At 36.6% G+C, this 16,348-nt stretch overlaps 1 protein-coding gene across 3 annotated transcripts in view; it reads left to right on the top strand.

The window, feature by feature from the left end:
• Positions 1–6,213, top strand: part of UBE2V2 (ubiquitin conjugating enzyme E2 V2) — a 48,544-nt gene extending 42,331 nt beyond the window's left edge. For all 3 annotated transcript variants that reach the window (XM_026011068.2, XM_026011077.2, XM_072734771.1), the window contains one exon: positions 3,901–6,213. In XM_026011068.2, coding sequence (XP_025866853.1) covers positions 3,901–4,047 — 147 coding nt within the window. In that variant the 3' untranslated portion in view covers positions 4,048–6,213. The remainder of the gene's footprint in view (positions 1–3,900) is intronic.
• The last annotated feature ends 10,135 nt before the right edge of the window (positions 6,214–16,348 follow it).

Genomic DNA, 16,348 nt, shown 5'->3' with positions numbered 1-16,348 from the left:
TCGATCATCAAAATGATTCACAATACTGTATTTGAGGGGAAAGAATCACAGATATAAGCTTTGTCTAAATTAAAAGCAAACTACACTCACATTACTATGGTTGTACCCCTAAGGGAGAACGATGGAGGTCTGTGGACAGCCGGCTTCACCTTTCTGAAGTGACCAGTTTTCATAGCAAGGGACTATACCAGGAGGGAAGGAGGACACTTCATTGGCAGGATGGGGTATTTTTCAAGTCAGATAGAAATAGCTTAATTTAAGAGGAATTAAAATTTGTGAAAAGGCATTTATCTTTTTGGCATGGCTGGGTTGCCAATGCAGTGTTTATTGCCTGCATTACTGAAGCTTGCCAGTTGGGACCCCTCTCGGGTGCACAGACATCCATGCTGTGGCTCAGGAGTCCAGCTCACCCTCTCTGGCTCAGGAAATATAGACATTAGTCAGTTAAGACATTCATGTGCGCGTGTGTTTTGGTAAGGCAATGGTCACTGCTGACAAAGGGACATCTCCCTACCTGTTGGAAAACTTTTGTGGGAATAGGGGGAAATGAGCATCTAAACGATCCCTCCATCAAACAAATGTCTGGATAGCAGCTCAATATGAATTCATCCAAGGGGTTCCTCCTGCCATTTACCAGGCATTGAATCAGATGAGCATTTGTGAATGAGCATACATTAGGTCTGCAATGACGTAGATAAAAAATGAGTTACAACCAAGCCACTGGTGGTTGAATCTTCCCACATGCTTGTTTGCCATGCACATATCCTCTTTGCTGAAGTGCCAAGTTAAATCTCTTGCCCATGTTCTAACTGGGCTGTTCTCTTACTGTTGAGTTCTCAAAGTTCTTTATATGTTCTAGATCTAGATCCTTTGTCACATACGTGATTGGCAAATCTTCTCTCCCAGTCTGTGACTTGTCCGCTGGAAACTGACAGCATGACAGTGTTTTCCTACTGCACAGACTCTCTTTAGAATCTTGGAATTTCAACTTCTTGGCAGAAGAAGATCAACTTTAGGGGTTGTCTAGTTCATAGGACCTCTGAAAAGCCAGAGGAAAGGTTCTTAAAAGCAAATGCATGGGACCCTTATAGCATGGTAGCAGATTTAAGGAGGCAAGAAGAGACAAGTAGCCAATTATCGTTAACCATATGGAACAAAGAAGTGTTCTGGGGAAGGGATCCCTGGATGGCTCAGTGGTTTAGCGCCTCCCTTTGGTCCAGGGCCTGATCCTGGAGACCCGGGATTGAGTCCCACATCGGGCTCCCTGCATGGAGCCTGCTTCTCCCTCTGCCTGTGTCTCTGCCTCTCTCTCTGTGTGTGTGTGTCTCTCATGAATAAATAAATAAGATCTTTTTTTTTTTTAAAAAAAAAAGTGTTCTGGGAGAAAAGTAATTTTGGAAACACGTCATTGGTCTCGTGAAACAGTCTAGCAAGCACATAACACTACTGGACCCATGATTAACCAAGTCATTTCCCTCTGCAGGAAAAACATACCTTGAGCCATGATGTCAGTACTAAAGCTGTTTGTTCTGTGGGTGTGTTTTAAAGCATGCATACTGTCTTTCAGTGGCGGTTTTCAATGAGTGACTCCAACATGCAGGTTATTCATTTCACAGCAGGGTTTTTAACTACTCGGAAACTATTCACTTTTCCTAAATGTTAATAAATTATCATCCCATCATCATCATTTTTGCTGCTGGACAATGAATGAGGGACAACAAACACTCCACACCACTGGATGAAGAGGGAAAAAATGTGGCAGCCCATGCTTTGTATGAATCAGAGTAAGATGTGCACTGGGGCTTCCCATCTCACGCACCCCACCCAGCGGGGCTGCTTCCTGAGTGATTGGTTCAGGACGTGAAAATGGGAGGAAGGGCAGACCTAGCAGTGACTATAACCACTCGCATGCATGGCGTGAGCGGAGCTCACAGTCTAGACTGTGGAGAGTCGCCATCCACCAGAGCCCAGTGCCAGCTTTGGTTTTTTTCATACTGTTTTGGCTATTCTGGATTCCTTGTTTCCAAATGAATTTTAGGATAACCTTGTTCATTTCTACAAAAACAAAAAAATGCCAGGCAACTGAAATTTTGATAGGGACTTTATTAAATCTGTAGACCACTTTGAAGGAGTGTTTTCATACTATAATATTGGGTCTTCTAATCTATGTATAGCAGATGTCTTTCCAAAAAAAAAAGTGATGTCTTTCCTTTAATTTTTAAAAAGATTTTATTTATTTATTCTGAGACACACACACACACACACAGGCAGACACAGGCAGAGGGAGAAGCCGGCTCCATGCAGGGAGCCTGACTGACACGGGACTCGATCCTTGGTCTCCAGGATCACACCCTGGGCCGAAGGCAGCGCTAAACCACTGAGCCACCCAGGCTGCCCTCTTTCCATTTATTTAGATCTGAGTTTTCAGTGATATTTTACAGTTTTCCTTAGATCAGTCCTATACTTCTTTTATTAAATTTATACCTATGCATTTTATTCTTAACCAGTTATAAATAGCATTGTTTTCTTAATTTTATTTTCAGATTGTTTATTATAAGTATACAGACAGGGTTTTTATAAATTGATTCTGTATCCTGCAGCTTTACTCTGTTTATTAGCTCTTAAGCTTTTCTATATACAAGATCATGTCATCTGCAAAGGGAGATTGATCTATTCGTTCTTTTTTAGTCTGATGCATCTTATTTCATTTTCTTGCCTGATTGCCTCCAGTAGTGTTGACTAGCAGTGATAATTGAGTATGATATTAGCTGTAGGTTTTTATAGATGCCCCTTATCAGGCTGAGGAAGTTCCCTTCTATACCTTGTTTGTTAAGTGTTTTTTTATCATGAAAAGTTGGGTTTTTATCAAATGCCCTTTTGTGTTGAAATAATTTTGGTTTTATTCTCTATTCTGTTAATATGGTGTATTATAATGACTGACTTTTAAAATGATCCAAACTTACAGTTCTAGGGTAAATTCCACTTGGTTGTAATTTTTTTTATATGTTTCTCAAGGTCAGCCACAAGTGGGAGTTTATCAAGTCTTTTGTGAGCCCTTATATGTATGGTCTTCAAGGTTGCCAGGAATATGTGGAACTTTTCAAAACCCCTGTGGACATCTAATTTCCCAATTTTTCCTCTGAAATATTTTGATCACCTTCCTGTTTGTAATGTCTCTCCAGGCAGCAGAGATGTCCAAACAATTGACACTGATTATTTTTTGACAAATGCCTGGGTGGGTCTGTGTGGGAGGAGGAATAGGTAGTACTCAGTGGGTAAATTTTGAGGTTAAAGAAAAAACCCTGTGAATGGGGTTTTCCAGGAAACTGCCAGACAGGTCAAGTGATAATCAGTTACCTGGGGATAAGGCTTTGAAGGAACTGCAGTCTAATTCTGTCAGTCTTCTACAATGGAAGGTTAGTTTATTATAGTGCAAAGAAGACACTGGCAAGAAGAATCCAAAAGCAGAGATCAGGTTCACAGCTTTTTCCTAAGTCCCATTCAAGATAATTGATCAGATTCTGGGTAGTGGCATTGGAAATGGAGAGGAACTTTCAGACCATATCATCAAGAAGGAATTGGAAAATATATTTACAGTATAGTTATTTAATGTAATGTTTGTTTATTTCTGATGTCCAAAGTTCACTACATGTTTATTAAAAGATACAGAAAAGCACACACACATAAAAGACACAGTTTTAGGAAATACCTGTTACAGAAGGACTCTTTCCTAAGTATGATAGCATTTTTTTGTTTTGTATAGTTTCATAATGTTCTTTTTCGTGAAAGTGGAGCCAGGCTATGAATTTTAAAAGCATTTATTATTAAAGTATGTTTAATAAATTGATGCCATAGTACTTTAAACCTTGTAGTTAATTTTGCTTTTTTCCTCCATTTCAGGTGGATGCACGGAGCATACCAGTGTTAGCTAAATGGCAAAATTCATATAGCATTAAAGTTGTACTTCAAGAGCTAAGACGTCTAATGATGTCCAAAGAAAATATGAAGCTTCCACAGCCACCAGAAGGACAAACATACAACAATTAATTTTAGTGGATCTCAAACTTGTCTTAAATCAACAACCTTCTACTCATGTTAATGTCTTGATTAAATATTACAATGCAGAATACCCACACATTAAGTAAAAGAATTCCAGCTGGTAAACATGACCTGGACATTTGTAGAAATATATTTAATATATGTACACCATTATGTTTTCAGGTTTCAGGAGGAAAAATGCAGCACAATATTTTTTTCTCTTGTTAAGGCACTGTCATTTAAGCATAAACCTGGAGTACTCAAAATAGAATTCAGGTTTACAAGATGAAAGCATGGAGAGAAGAGTCAGATGCTGTGGAAGCATGTGTGTTTCTGAAAAGTTAAAAAAATCTCAAGAAGGAAAAACAGAAATGGCATGCTTTATCCATCTTGCTTAGTGAAAGAGCTTCAGTTGAAATTGTCTAAAGTAGCAGGTACAATGAATATTGTCACAAATTGTGTTAATTTTTGAAGCGGTGTGGGTGCTGACTACTAGTAGTATCAAAAATATGTTCAGGATTGTTTTGATACCTGTATTTATAATAAAAACATGTTGTGGGGAGGTCGATGAATTTCTGTTAAAAGCCGTTCCTGTGTGTTACATGTAACAGACATGGTAAATATTTGTTTACAGTCTTTGTTTGACAAACCATGCATTTAAGTGAAATCAACAAAAAGGAAATAGGTGTATGGATATGTGATTCTGAGATTAAAGTTAGTCTTAAAATGTAAATAAAATGTGGAATGTGTCCTCAGAAACTGTGCCATTTCTATTATATTGATGTGGTATTATGTACACTACCTTGCTGAGGTAGCAAAAATTGGAATTATTATAGCTATTCATCTGTAAACACCTTTTATTATTATCCTGTTTTGTATACTTCTTGTGAATTGGAATTTGCCGAGTATTTCAGAGAACAAATTACTTAAGTAGTTTAATTTGTTCTTTGGAGAAAGAGGAATCCCAGGTATTGTATTTTGAATTTGAGTTTACAAGAAATACTAAAAAATGTGTGAATTCTAGCAGATTTTGTAGAATTATCAATTGCAAATTATCCAAATACACATTCCATTTTTTTCTTTGTAACCTTTTTCTTCTTTAGTTTCTGTGACATTTCTTCCCCTTATGCTTCTTATACTTACTAATTGGGATTAATTTTATCCAGTTTCAGTAATTCCGAATTGAAAGCTCATTTATGTTTGCCTTAACCAAAAATGACTCAAGGCTTTAAATTGCAGTTTTTCATTTCAAAGCACTGGGTATACTACTTTGTTAAAAATACTCTTTTATGAATTCATTGAAGAAAATAGAAAGGTGGTTAGGTAACAAGGACGAATTTCTCAGATGCCCTGACATTTTATATCAAGTCATTCACAGTTAAAGCTCTGAGCTGCTTTTTCTTGGTCAGTAATACATGAAAGTCAGTGATAGTTGTCTAAATTTACTAATTTCAACATGGCTATTTTTAATTTTCAAAGATGTTTAAAATGCTTTCAAATGACATGTAGAAAATATACACAAATTAGTGCATGTGTAATTTATTAAAGTAGGTTCTTAAAATTTTTAAATGGTTGAGGATTAATTTGAATTACAATGACTTCATAGGTAAGACCATTACTGGTCTAAATCAGTCTAACAATTTCTTTTCCACTTTGGAAGTGTGTCTTGTCATACACTGTAGCTAATAACCATTTGAATGTTAAATTATATTGGTGAGCTGAGAATCTGGCTACCTTGATCTTTTGTCCTCTTTCCTTTACCGGTGTCCACTATTGTGAAGGGTTTTTTCCCCCCAAGCATATATTGTTGGCCTGAGGATGTTTATTCTCCGTTTGGTTTTTGGGACTATGTATCTCTGCAGAAATCTGCATGCCAATTAGACAGTATCCAAAGCAGAATCCATTTTGCATGTCACAATCAAGATCTACATGGCAATCTAAGACATACTGGTTGATTATAGAAGGAGCTAATGTAAAGCCGCTCTTACTTATAGTAACATTTCTAAGACCGCATTTTTGAAGCAGTTTTTCCTTTGTTTTCTAAAATGGCTAAGGTTATAGGTGTGTGTGGTATTAAATGAACTGTAAAATTGCCTTTGAAATTTGTTTAAAAGGCTAGCAGTTGCGACCCTAGGGGATGATCAACAAATTTAATAAAGATTACAAAAAATGAAATTCTTGTCCTACTAGGTCAATGTTCTGCTTTAATTAAAACTTTTAGTTACTAGTTTTCAGAATTGCTGATTTTACCATATTTTTTCTAATATTTTTAAATGATGGCATTTTATGGGTCAAGTGTTACTTTTCAGAATTTTGGAACATAAACATTTGTAAGGATAGTGGTATAGGAGTCTTGTGGGTGTAATACAGATGAAATTTTAATTTCAGATTATCTTTTTAAAAGAATTTATCACTTCAATTTGAATAAGTGCTTGGAGAATACATTAGTTTTATAGTGGTTTATTAGTCTGGATTATTTAATGCCAATTCATTGATTTAAATGTTTCACACTATATTTTTATTGGTATATACATGTGAAATTAATATTGTTTTGAAAATTAGGAGACAGCTGGAAAATACTAGTACATTATCCTTAATAGATTTGGTGTGTATGGCTTTGGGCGGTTCTGGTAGGTACAGCATATGATTACAGACTTTGGTCAAAACTATGTTAACCCTTTTAATGAGCACATGACTGTGTTCTTACTTGCAGTTTAAAGAATATAAGTACTAATTATGAAGTCTAGTATAATGAATAATGGGATTTGGGAGGTATTTAAGGAATGTTTTACCCTGATTTCATTTTAGAAGTATATTTTTTAGACTTTGTGTAGAATCATGGTATTGTCTATTACTGGGAAGGATCTAGAAGGCACAGATTTTACTTTTCCAATAAGTATCAATGTAATTTCCAGTATCAGTTTGATTAATTTTTCATTATTTTCACAAAAAGATTTCAGTTCTCACTATTTTGGAAAGTATATGTATTTTGTATATAAAATAGAAACATTTTAGAAAGGAATGGATGCAGTGTATTAGAGAATTGTTAAGAGCATTGGCAGTTTATTCCCACCCAGTACTGTGTTTACTAAAAAGCAGGAAATGTATGGAAATATCTTTTATGCTAAAGATAATATGCCTTATAAAAGTTACATTAAGAGTGGATGGAAATCTTACCATAGTTGACACTGAAAATGTTATTTTAAAAGTATATTGGAACATTGAAAAGATATATGCATTTTCTGAAGAGAAAATTTTGGAGGTATTTAGTGATACAGAAAATGACATCAAAACCATCATTTTGTAGAATAAGGGAGTTTTGGGGAACACATGGAATACGTGATTAAAGAAAAAAATCAGTGGATGTGAAGAGATTGCTGTGGTATTTACATCCGTGATTGGATATTCTCATCAAAAAGAGTTAATTTGCCATGTAGTTTATGAAAGACTGACCCATGAGTTTTTAGGCAAGTTCATTAAGAAAAGAACAATCAAAGCCAGATAGATCTCACTTAACACAGATTCCAGGAATCCTTTTGTCTAAGATGAATAACTGACCAAATACCACGTAAGGTTTGTACAGTGATCCATTTGCTGTCGAATGTAGACTTAATGTGAATTCTTTTATCTTATCCATGTTCAGTAACGAGCAGCTGTTTATCTGGAAGTTTTTGCAGTGAAGAAATATGAAAATGAAGTTAATATTTTATTCCCAAAGGAAAGACTAATAGTTGGCACTAAGAATTCAATAGTAATGAGAGACCTATACTCAGTAAAGAAGCAAATCACTGAGTTGAGAGTAAAAGTTTAGTTTTTTTGTTCAGTGCAGTAGTTGGATAATTTTAAAAAATACTTTGTTCAAAGATTATTAGGAAGCACTAACAATTGAGTGTATATTCTTCATGTAGTTTAATTGCTTTTCTTTTCTTTTTTTTTAAACAATAGATAACAGTAACCTGGAGAAATTACAATATAATGTGAAGTAAGATTTTAACAGGATATCCTCATATTAAAATATAGTAAAATTTGTTATGATAATTAATGTTTTTTTTTTTTGGGTCCAAGGACGTCTCCTCTTACAGTCAACAAGCATGGTAATTGTAATTGCTTTATTATACAAAGGTGGGATGAATTGTAGTTTAGCAGCCTTTAGGAGACGAAAAATAGTAGATTTTCTTCAGAGTTGATAACTGACTAAATGTTTTACTCCTTTTCAAGCCATGTTGGCCAAGTAATGATTGTCAGATGTCTAGATTATTATCATAAATTATCTTTCTATTGCTATAATTTTAAAAAGCCAGGTAATTTAAAGTGGGTGATAGACAAATTTAAAGTGAGTGATAGACTTTTCTTCATTAATTACAATACTCAAGTGAAAATAATCGAGTACACAAGAAAAGTAAAATGCCTAAATGCCTACATTTCTTAATCTTGAGTAATGTATGGTCTTCTCTAAGGAGAAAAATAGTACTTGTGGACTCACTGTTTTGAATTATATTTGTTAAAACATTGTTTAATGCATAAAACTGTACTAATGTTGTATAAACTTATGCTCTTGGGCCTTTATAAAATTATAAAGTAAATTACATTCAACTACAGAGTAATTAAAATGTAAAATAATTTAGAATTGAGGATGTTTTATTTAATCTGCTTGAAATGTAAATGTTGATGTTGTCTCTTTTGGCTTTTTTTCCCCTGTCTGTACTGTGGTGTGCTACTGGATCTCACATTTTCTAACCTTTTTTCTCCTGACAGACTGCTACAGAAACATAGTTGCTATGTTATCTGACCTTTGGTGTAAATATAAGTCTTTATTAAGTCCATTACTGTTATTTTCTATTAGCCAGATGGATCTCGCAAAGAACTAAAACTCCCGAGTCTTTGTTCCGCTTTGAGACCACAATTGTCTTAAACCCTTGATTATAAGAAGTACAGTGGTACTCACTTTGCTGTCATTGTGGTCCTGAATAGGAATAAAAATTATTTACAATTAGTGATGATAGGTAACTTGATATATTGATAACATTTTAATTTAGGGTAACAGTTTTTCCTTTTATAAAATTTTAAATTTAAGTAAGTTAACATATAGTATTAGTTTCTAGGGTAACACATTTTAACCAATGAAGTTAAGCTAAATGATGCGATCCCCAAGCTCAGTGGTAAGGGGTGCTAAATACATTTATTGGTTTAGAATATAAACAGCAGTAAAATGCAGTTTTACTCCTCTCTGTTTTGACTACTGTGCCATTATTCCCTGATGAATCTCCCTTTCCATCACCCATGGTCACCTCTCTTCTTGTGACCAGTTCTCTTCTGTTGAGTGGATTTTCCTTTTAACTCCTTCAGGCACTTTTAATTTTCTTCTCTCCATCACTCTGGATGTGATTCCCCTCCATCCTCTTGCTTTGACATCAACATTAACCATGAATTTGAAGAATACTCTTGGGAGGTTGCTTCACCAGCTTGAATCACTTGGTATGCTCTGATTCCTTCCTGCCACATGCAAAGTGTTCCTCCTCTGTTAATATTTGTAATCCTGTTTCCTTCCTAACTTCTTTACAACTCTGATTGTAGATCTTTTTATCAACCTGTCGCTTTTGTCCTTGGCCTCGTGTTGATGTTTTGGCTTTAACTGCTGAGAGTTGATGTTCAAGTAGCTAATTACGGTGGTCATGATCATCACAATAAAAGTTGTAAAGTTACTTATAAATGGATTTTAATAATTATTTGAACTTTAAAACATACTTCCAAAGTATATTTTTTGAAATGAAAAATAAAAAATTGGATGTTTTCTTAATTGAGATGCTTTAAGATTATTAAAAATACCACCTTTTGAAAACAAGTGTATTTGGCTACAAAGAAATGTCAGAATTATTTATTTGGATTAAAAATTGTTGGAATCATGACTACCAGAAATGAGGTAACTTTTTGTCATGAAAACTTTACTGAGTTGTGTTTGCTAAACACATTGGGATACTTGTTTTTAAGACCTCTCTGTTAAATCCTTGTGAAGTTATAATAAGTTATAGAATATAGATGATAATTTTGAGGTTATATATAAATATAAGTTATGGTCAATTCTTGGTTATTGAATGCGTGAACATGTTAGGAAGAAGGGCACTCCTTTAGAGAGCCTAAGCGCCCATGAGCAATAAGGTTCTTTTTTTTTTTTTTTTTTAAGATTTTATTTTATTTATTCATGAGAGACACAGAGAGAGGAGAGGCAGAGAAACAGGCAGAGGAAGAAGCAGGCTCCATGCAGGGAGCCCGACGGGACTTGATCCCTGGTCTCCAGGATCACACCCCAGGCTGAAGGCGGAGCTAAACCGCTGAGCCACTGGCGCTGCCCGAGCAATAAGGTTCTAAGGTGAACAGGATAGTAATATTGAGAAATGAAGTAGAGCAGCGGTAGAGAGGAAGCTTGTGCAAATCCTGGAGCAAATACTATTTTGCCACATGCCCTATGACTTTGGGCCAGTTAGCTTCTGTAATCTTCACTTCCTTCTGTAAGGTCCGTGTTTACCCAGAGTTGTGGTTTCATGAAATATTGTTTTTAGTTACAGTCTGATACAGAGTGATCAGTAAATGGTAGCATTTAAAAATGTTATTAATCTAAGCATTAAATCTTATGTTAATATGCATTTATATCAAGTCTGTACTGTGGAAAGTGTAAGCTGATTTTTTAAGAGGTTATATGAGGTTATGTAGGCTTCATTAACCTACTTGTGCATTCTAGATGAATTTAATTTCTGCTCGGTTGAAGGTAACAGATGGGCTTCTGGATATTAGTCCTGGCATGCCTGATACCCCGACATTGGCCAGAGGATCCCTTCCTCCTGTCCCGTAGCTGGTTGGGGTGGGCTGGCCTGGTTGTGATCCACCTTTAGATATAGGCACAATTGTTTTGACACCAGCAGCAGGTCTTTACAATGATTCCATTGGAAAGAGTTAACTTGTGCAAAAGAAAGCTTGGCGTAACTTGGTGAGAAGGCCCCACTATTCAACTACATTCCAATAGAAAATTTCATATATGCAACATACGTAAAGTGAATGGATATGCTGAGAAACATGATTAAAGGAAAAGGAGATTACATTTCAAACCTGCCTCTTCACTAATGATCTTCACTCTTGAATGTAGTCACATTGAAGTCACCTGAGTTATAGAACCTCCTCCCCCTGCAAAAAAGGCTACATGTAGTAAATGTCAATATGTGGTTCCTCCAAGGACATCTTTTCCTCTTACTCATCTTGCCTTACTGGAATTGTATAATGTAATTCCCAGGTAGGTTAAGGTCTCAGTAAATGTTTATTCATTTTTTAAAAATACTTTATTTATTCATGAGAGACACACAGAGAAAGAGGCAGAGACACAGGCAGAGGGAGAAGCAGGCTCCATGCAGGGAACCCGACGTGGGACTCAGTTCTGGGTCTCCAGGATCACGCCCTGGGCCGAAGGCAGCCCCAAACCGCTGAGCCACCCGGGCTGCCCTGTTTAGTCAATTGGTTTTTATCTAGTCAAAGTTAAAATGTGGATTAGGTTAATAATATCTGCTCCTAATTCCCCTGCCAGGTGTTAAAAGACTGACTTTTAATACTGTCTTTACCACTAGCAATCATCTGGTTTTGGTTAATTGATTTTATTTGGTTATATTAATTCATTAATTCAGCAAAAGCATATTAGGTCCATGCAGTTCACCAGCCATGTGTATACAGTGATGTCACACAGTGATGTCACAAAGCATCTTACAGTCTACTGGGGCTTAGAGATAGGCAAATAGGCAATTTATTTAGTGACAAATACCAAGAGGTGAAGTGTTGGCCTTTGGGGGACATTAATCAGGAACATCTGTCTTGGGACTGAATTTCTAAGATTCTTGAACAGCTGCACATACTAGATTGATAGCATGTCTTAAGGAGAATTAGACGATACATACATAATGATTTGCTTATCCTGGTCTTTGGTAAACTGAATTTTCAAGGGTTATATTGTCATTTAAGAATAACTTAGATTTTAGATAGCCCATGTATTCTCTGGAGTCCTTTCCTTACCCATGAAAAGGAAGTTGGAGTAAACAAGTTCTGAGATGCCCTCAGTGCCAAACGTGTTGATTTTTCAGTCATTTACAGTGTGTGCTTGAAGCCTTGCTGTCTTTGAGGGCACACAGAATCATGGTTTTATTTGCATGTAGTGTGCAGTCTGGAAAGAATTTAATATTAGTGGTATAGAACAGTGCTTCTCAAATTTTAATGTCATTTTGGGGGGTGTTGTTAAAATGCAGATTTAAATTATGTCTGGGATAGGCCCTAAGGTTCAATATTTCTTAAATTCCCAGTGATGTCTCCTGGTTGGTGGACCACACTTTCAGTATCAAAAGGTCTAATAAGCACTATCTTAAAGGGGGAAAGTAATGGAAGTGTATCTAGCACATAGCAGACACCATTGAGTAGACCATGTTTTGGGTGCGTAAGCTTATTCATTCTGTACAGAGGAGGAGCAAGGGCAGTTGCACTGAGGAGCCCTCATGTGTGCTGATTGTCTTTCCAAATTCTCCGTTATTACTTTTCTGGCCCTCTGCTCTTAATTCCTCTGGTGTCCTTCACCAGCCCTGTTCTTGAGATGTGCTGTCAAATCTGTGTGTGTGTGTATGGAGGGGCATAGGGTGATTCTACCCCAGATACCTGAATTTAACATTGCTATATCATGAAGGCTAATTCTGTTTCAAATGTTCCTATCCAGACTGTATATAAATTAGGTTTTATTTTATTTATTTATTTATTTATTTATTTATTTATTTATTTAAAATATTTATTTATTTATTCAGAGCGAGACAGAGGCAGAGACACAGGCAGAGGGAGAAGCAGACTCCATGCAGGAGGCCCGACGTGGGACTGGATCCTGGATCTCCAGGATCACACCCCGGACTGCAGGCGGTGCTAAACCGCTGCGCCACCGGGGCTGCCCTATTTCTTTATTTTTAAAGATTTATTTATTCATGAGAGACACAGAGAGGCAGGCTCCATGTAGGGAGCCCGACGTGGGACTCGATCCTGGGACTCCAGGCCCACGCCCTGGGCCAAAGGCAGACGCTCAACCGGTGAACCACCCAGGGTGGTTTTTTTAAAAAACCTAAGTTAGGGATCCTAAATTAGGTTTTTAAAAAAGATTTTATTTATTTATTCATGAGACACACAGAAAGAGGCAGAGACACAGGTACACAGGTAGAGGGAGAAGCAGGCTCCCTGTGGGAGCCCGATGTGGGACTCAAACCCAGGATCCTGGGATCACAACCTGAGCTGAAGGCAGATGCTCTACCACTGAGCCACCCAGGTGCCCCCTATATAAATTAGTTTTACTGTGACTGCTGTTTTTGGCATTTCCTGTGCAGACAGGTTTGCCTTCTTTTTCTGTCCTAAGTTATAAATTGAACTGGTATTGCTGTTGTAGTTCATAGATGCATTCATCCAGCACAAGTATTGACCCACCTGAATACAGACTTTTGACCTAAATCTCAAAGTCACTACTTAGTGGTTGGACATACAGAAGAAACCAGTCTGCCTCTGAGCTAACGTGGTTTGGAATGCTGCCCAGTAATGCTCCCTGTTAGAGTATGCTCACCGACTACCTGGTCAGGTCCTCTCCTAGGCATGATTGGTTCATGCACCTCAAGCAGGTGCTTCCGCTGCTCTACTAGGCCCACTCCATTCCAGCCCTGAGAGTGCTAGGCCTGAGGCCAGGATAGCTGGGAGTGACATCATCTCTACATTTCCTGAGCTTTTCATTTCTATTTCTTTTTAAGTTGAGCTATAAATTACCATATAATTCATCATTTAGCAGTGTACAATTCAGTGTTTTTAAATATATCCTCAAGATTATGCAACTGTTACCACTATTTAATTCCAGAACATTTCCAGAATGATGGGCATTTGAGCTGTTTCCATTTTTTGACTATAACACTATTTAAACATTTGTGTATAGCTGTTTTTTGGACAAATGTTTTAATTTCTCTTGGGTAGACACCTAGGAGTAGAATTGTCCAGTCATATGGTAGCTCTGTTGTATCATTTTGAGGAACTGCCTGGATGCTTTAAGAAGTGGCTATGTCGTTTTACATTCCAACCAGCAGTGTATGGGGGTTCTAATTTCTCTACGTCCTTGCCAACACTTACTCTTTGTTTTCGATTTTTAGCAATACTAATGGCTATAAAGTGGTATTTCGTTGTGGTTTTTACTAATCACTAATGATGCTGAACATTTTTTTTTTTTTACAATATTTCTCTTTTCTTTAAAGAAAGGTCTATTCACATCCTTTGCCCCTGTTAAAATTGGGTTCTTTGTTGTTTTGTTATTGAGTTGTAAGAGTTCTTATATATTTTGGATACTAGACCCTTACCAATACATGATTTGCAACCTATTCTTTGTATTATCTTTTCACTCTTTTGATAGTATTTTTGGTGCACAAAGTTTTTAATTTTTATGCAGTCCAGTTTTTGTTTTTTTGTTTTTTTCCTTTGACAGCTTGTACTTGATGCATCTAAGAAATCATTGCCTAGTCCAAGGTTGTCATGATGGTTAGTTTTATGTGTCAAGTTGGCTAGGCCATAGTACCATTTGTCAGTGACTAATTTGGGTGTTCCTCTTAAGATATTTCATAGATGTAGAGACAGATACAGACAACATCTACAATCAGCTGAGTTTAAGTAAAGGGGGCCACCATCAATAATGGGAGTAGGCTTCTTCCAGTCAAAGACCTTAAGAGAAACAACTGAGGTTTCTTGGAGGAGAATAAATTCTGCGTTAAGTCCTGCCTGAATTTCCAGCATGTCCTACACATTTCAGACTGACCAGCCCCCACAGTTGCTTGAGCCAGTTCCTTACAATAAATCTACCTCTGTGTTGTGTCTATCTACCTAGATCTATTGATCAATCTATCAATTTATCTATTTATCATTTATTCGTCTTGACTGATACAGTAACAGATTTACATCTATATTTTCTTTAAATTTTTAAAAATATTTTATTTATTCATGAGAGAAACAGAGAGAGAGAGGCAGAGACATAGGCAGAGGGAGAAGCAGGCTGCCTGCCGGGAGCCCCATGTGGGACTGGATCCCGGAAATCCAGGATCACGACCTGAGTGAAAGGCAGACGCTTAACCGCTGAGCCACCCAGGCGTCCCATCTATGTTTTCTTCTACAATTTTTTTTAGCTTTCACAGGTGTTTGGTTTGAGTTAATTTTTGAATATATTGTGAAGGAGGGGGTCCAAATTCATTCTTTTGCATGGTGATATCCAACTATCTTGGCACCATTTGTTGAATGGTCTTGTCAAAAATCAGTTTACCATGTATGTGTAGATTTATTTCTGGACTTCCAGTTCTATTCCATCAATCTGTAAATCTAGCTTTAATACCAATACTGTCTTGATTGCTGTAACACTGCAGTAAGTTTTGAAATCAAGGATTTGAATCCTCCTTTGTTCTTTTCAAGATTGGGCCATTTGGGGTCCTTTGCATTTCCATATGACTTTTAACACCAGCTTGTTCATCCTTGTGGGGAACAAAAGTTGAAGTTTTGATAGCGATTTCATAGACTCTGTACATTGCTTTGGGAAGTATTTCCATTTTAACGATATTAAATCTTCCAATCCATAAACATGGGATGACTTTGTCTATCTACATTTTCTTTAATTTCTTTCAACATTGTTTCATAGTTGTCTTTCCTTACAGTACACAAGTCTTGCACTTTATACCTATGTATGTTACTATTTTTGATGCTACGGTGAATGGAATTGTTCTTTTAATTTCATTTTCAGATGATTGCTACAACTGTTTTTTGTACATTGGTCATGTGTCTGCAATATTTTTTTCCTCTGCTCTCGGCTCCCTGAAGAGAAGTTATGTGTACTTTGTCTAGCCTATTTGTATCTTAATTAGATTGATTTTATATCCCTACGAATCTAAGCCCTTAACTACTTTTCATTAGCCTTACATTATTCCCAAGTAATGACCAGCACTGTTAGCCACAATAGCTTATCAAGTCTGTGATGAAACGAGTTAGTTGTTAGGCATTAACTGAAGTCTAATTCCTCTCTCCCAAATATTGATCTTTGCTTCCTTGTTTGTTAGATATGTGCTTAGAACAAAGGATGTTTATTACTGTACAGAGGATATAATTCCAATGTAGGGTATGAAAATGAAGCACATGCAATAAAGACAACAGTATGAAAATCAACATTCCATGTTGCCTGAGTTGTGATTACTCTGGAATAACTTGTTATAATTTCAGATCTTCTAAACCCTTGTCTATAGTG

This window comes from Vulpes vulpes, chromosome 13 (assembly GCF_048418805.1).
Source record: "Vulpes vulpes isolate BD-2025 chromosome 13, VulVul3, whole genome shotgun sequence".
Lineage (NCBI taxonomy): Eukaryota > Metazoa > Chordata > Mammalia > Carnivora > Canidae > Vulpes > Vulpes vulpes.
Note: the sequence above shows the minus strand (reverse complement) of the source record. Positions and strands in the feature narration are given on the sequence as shown.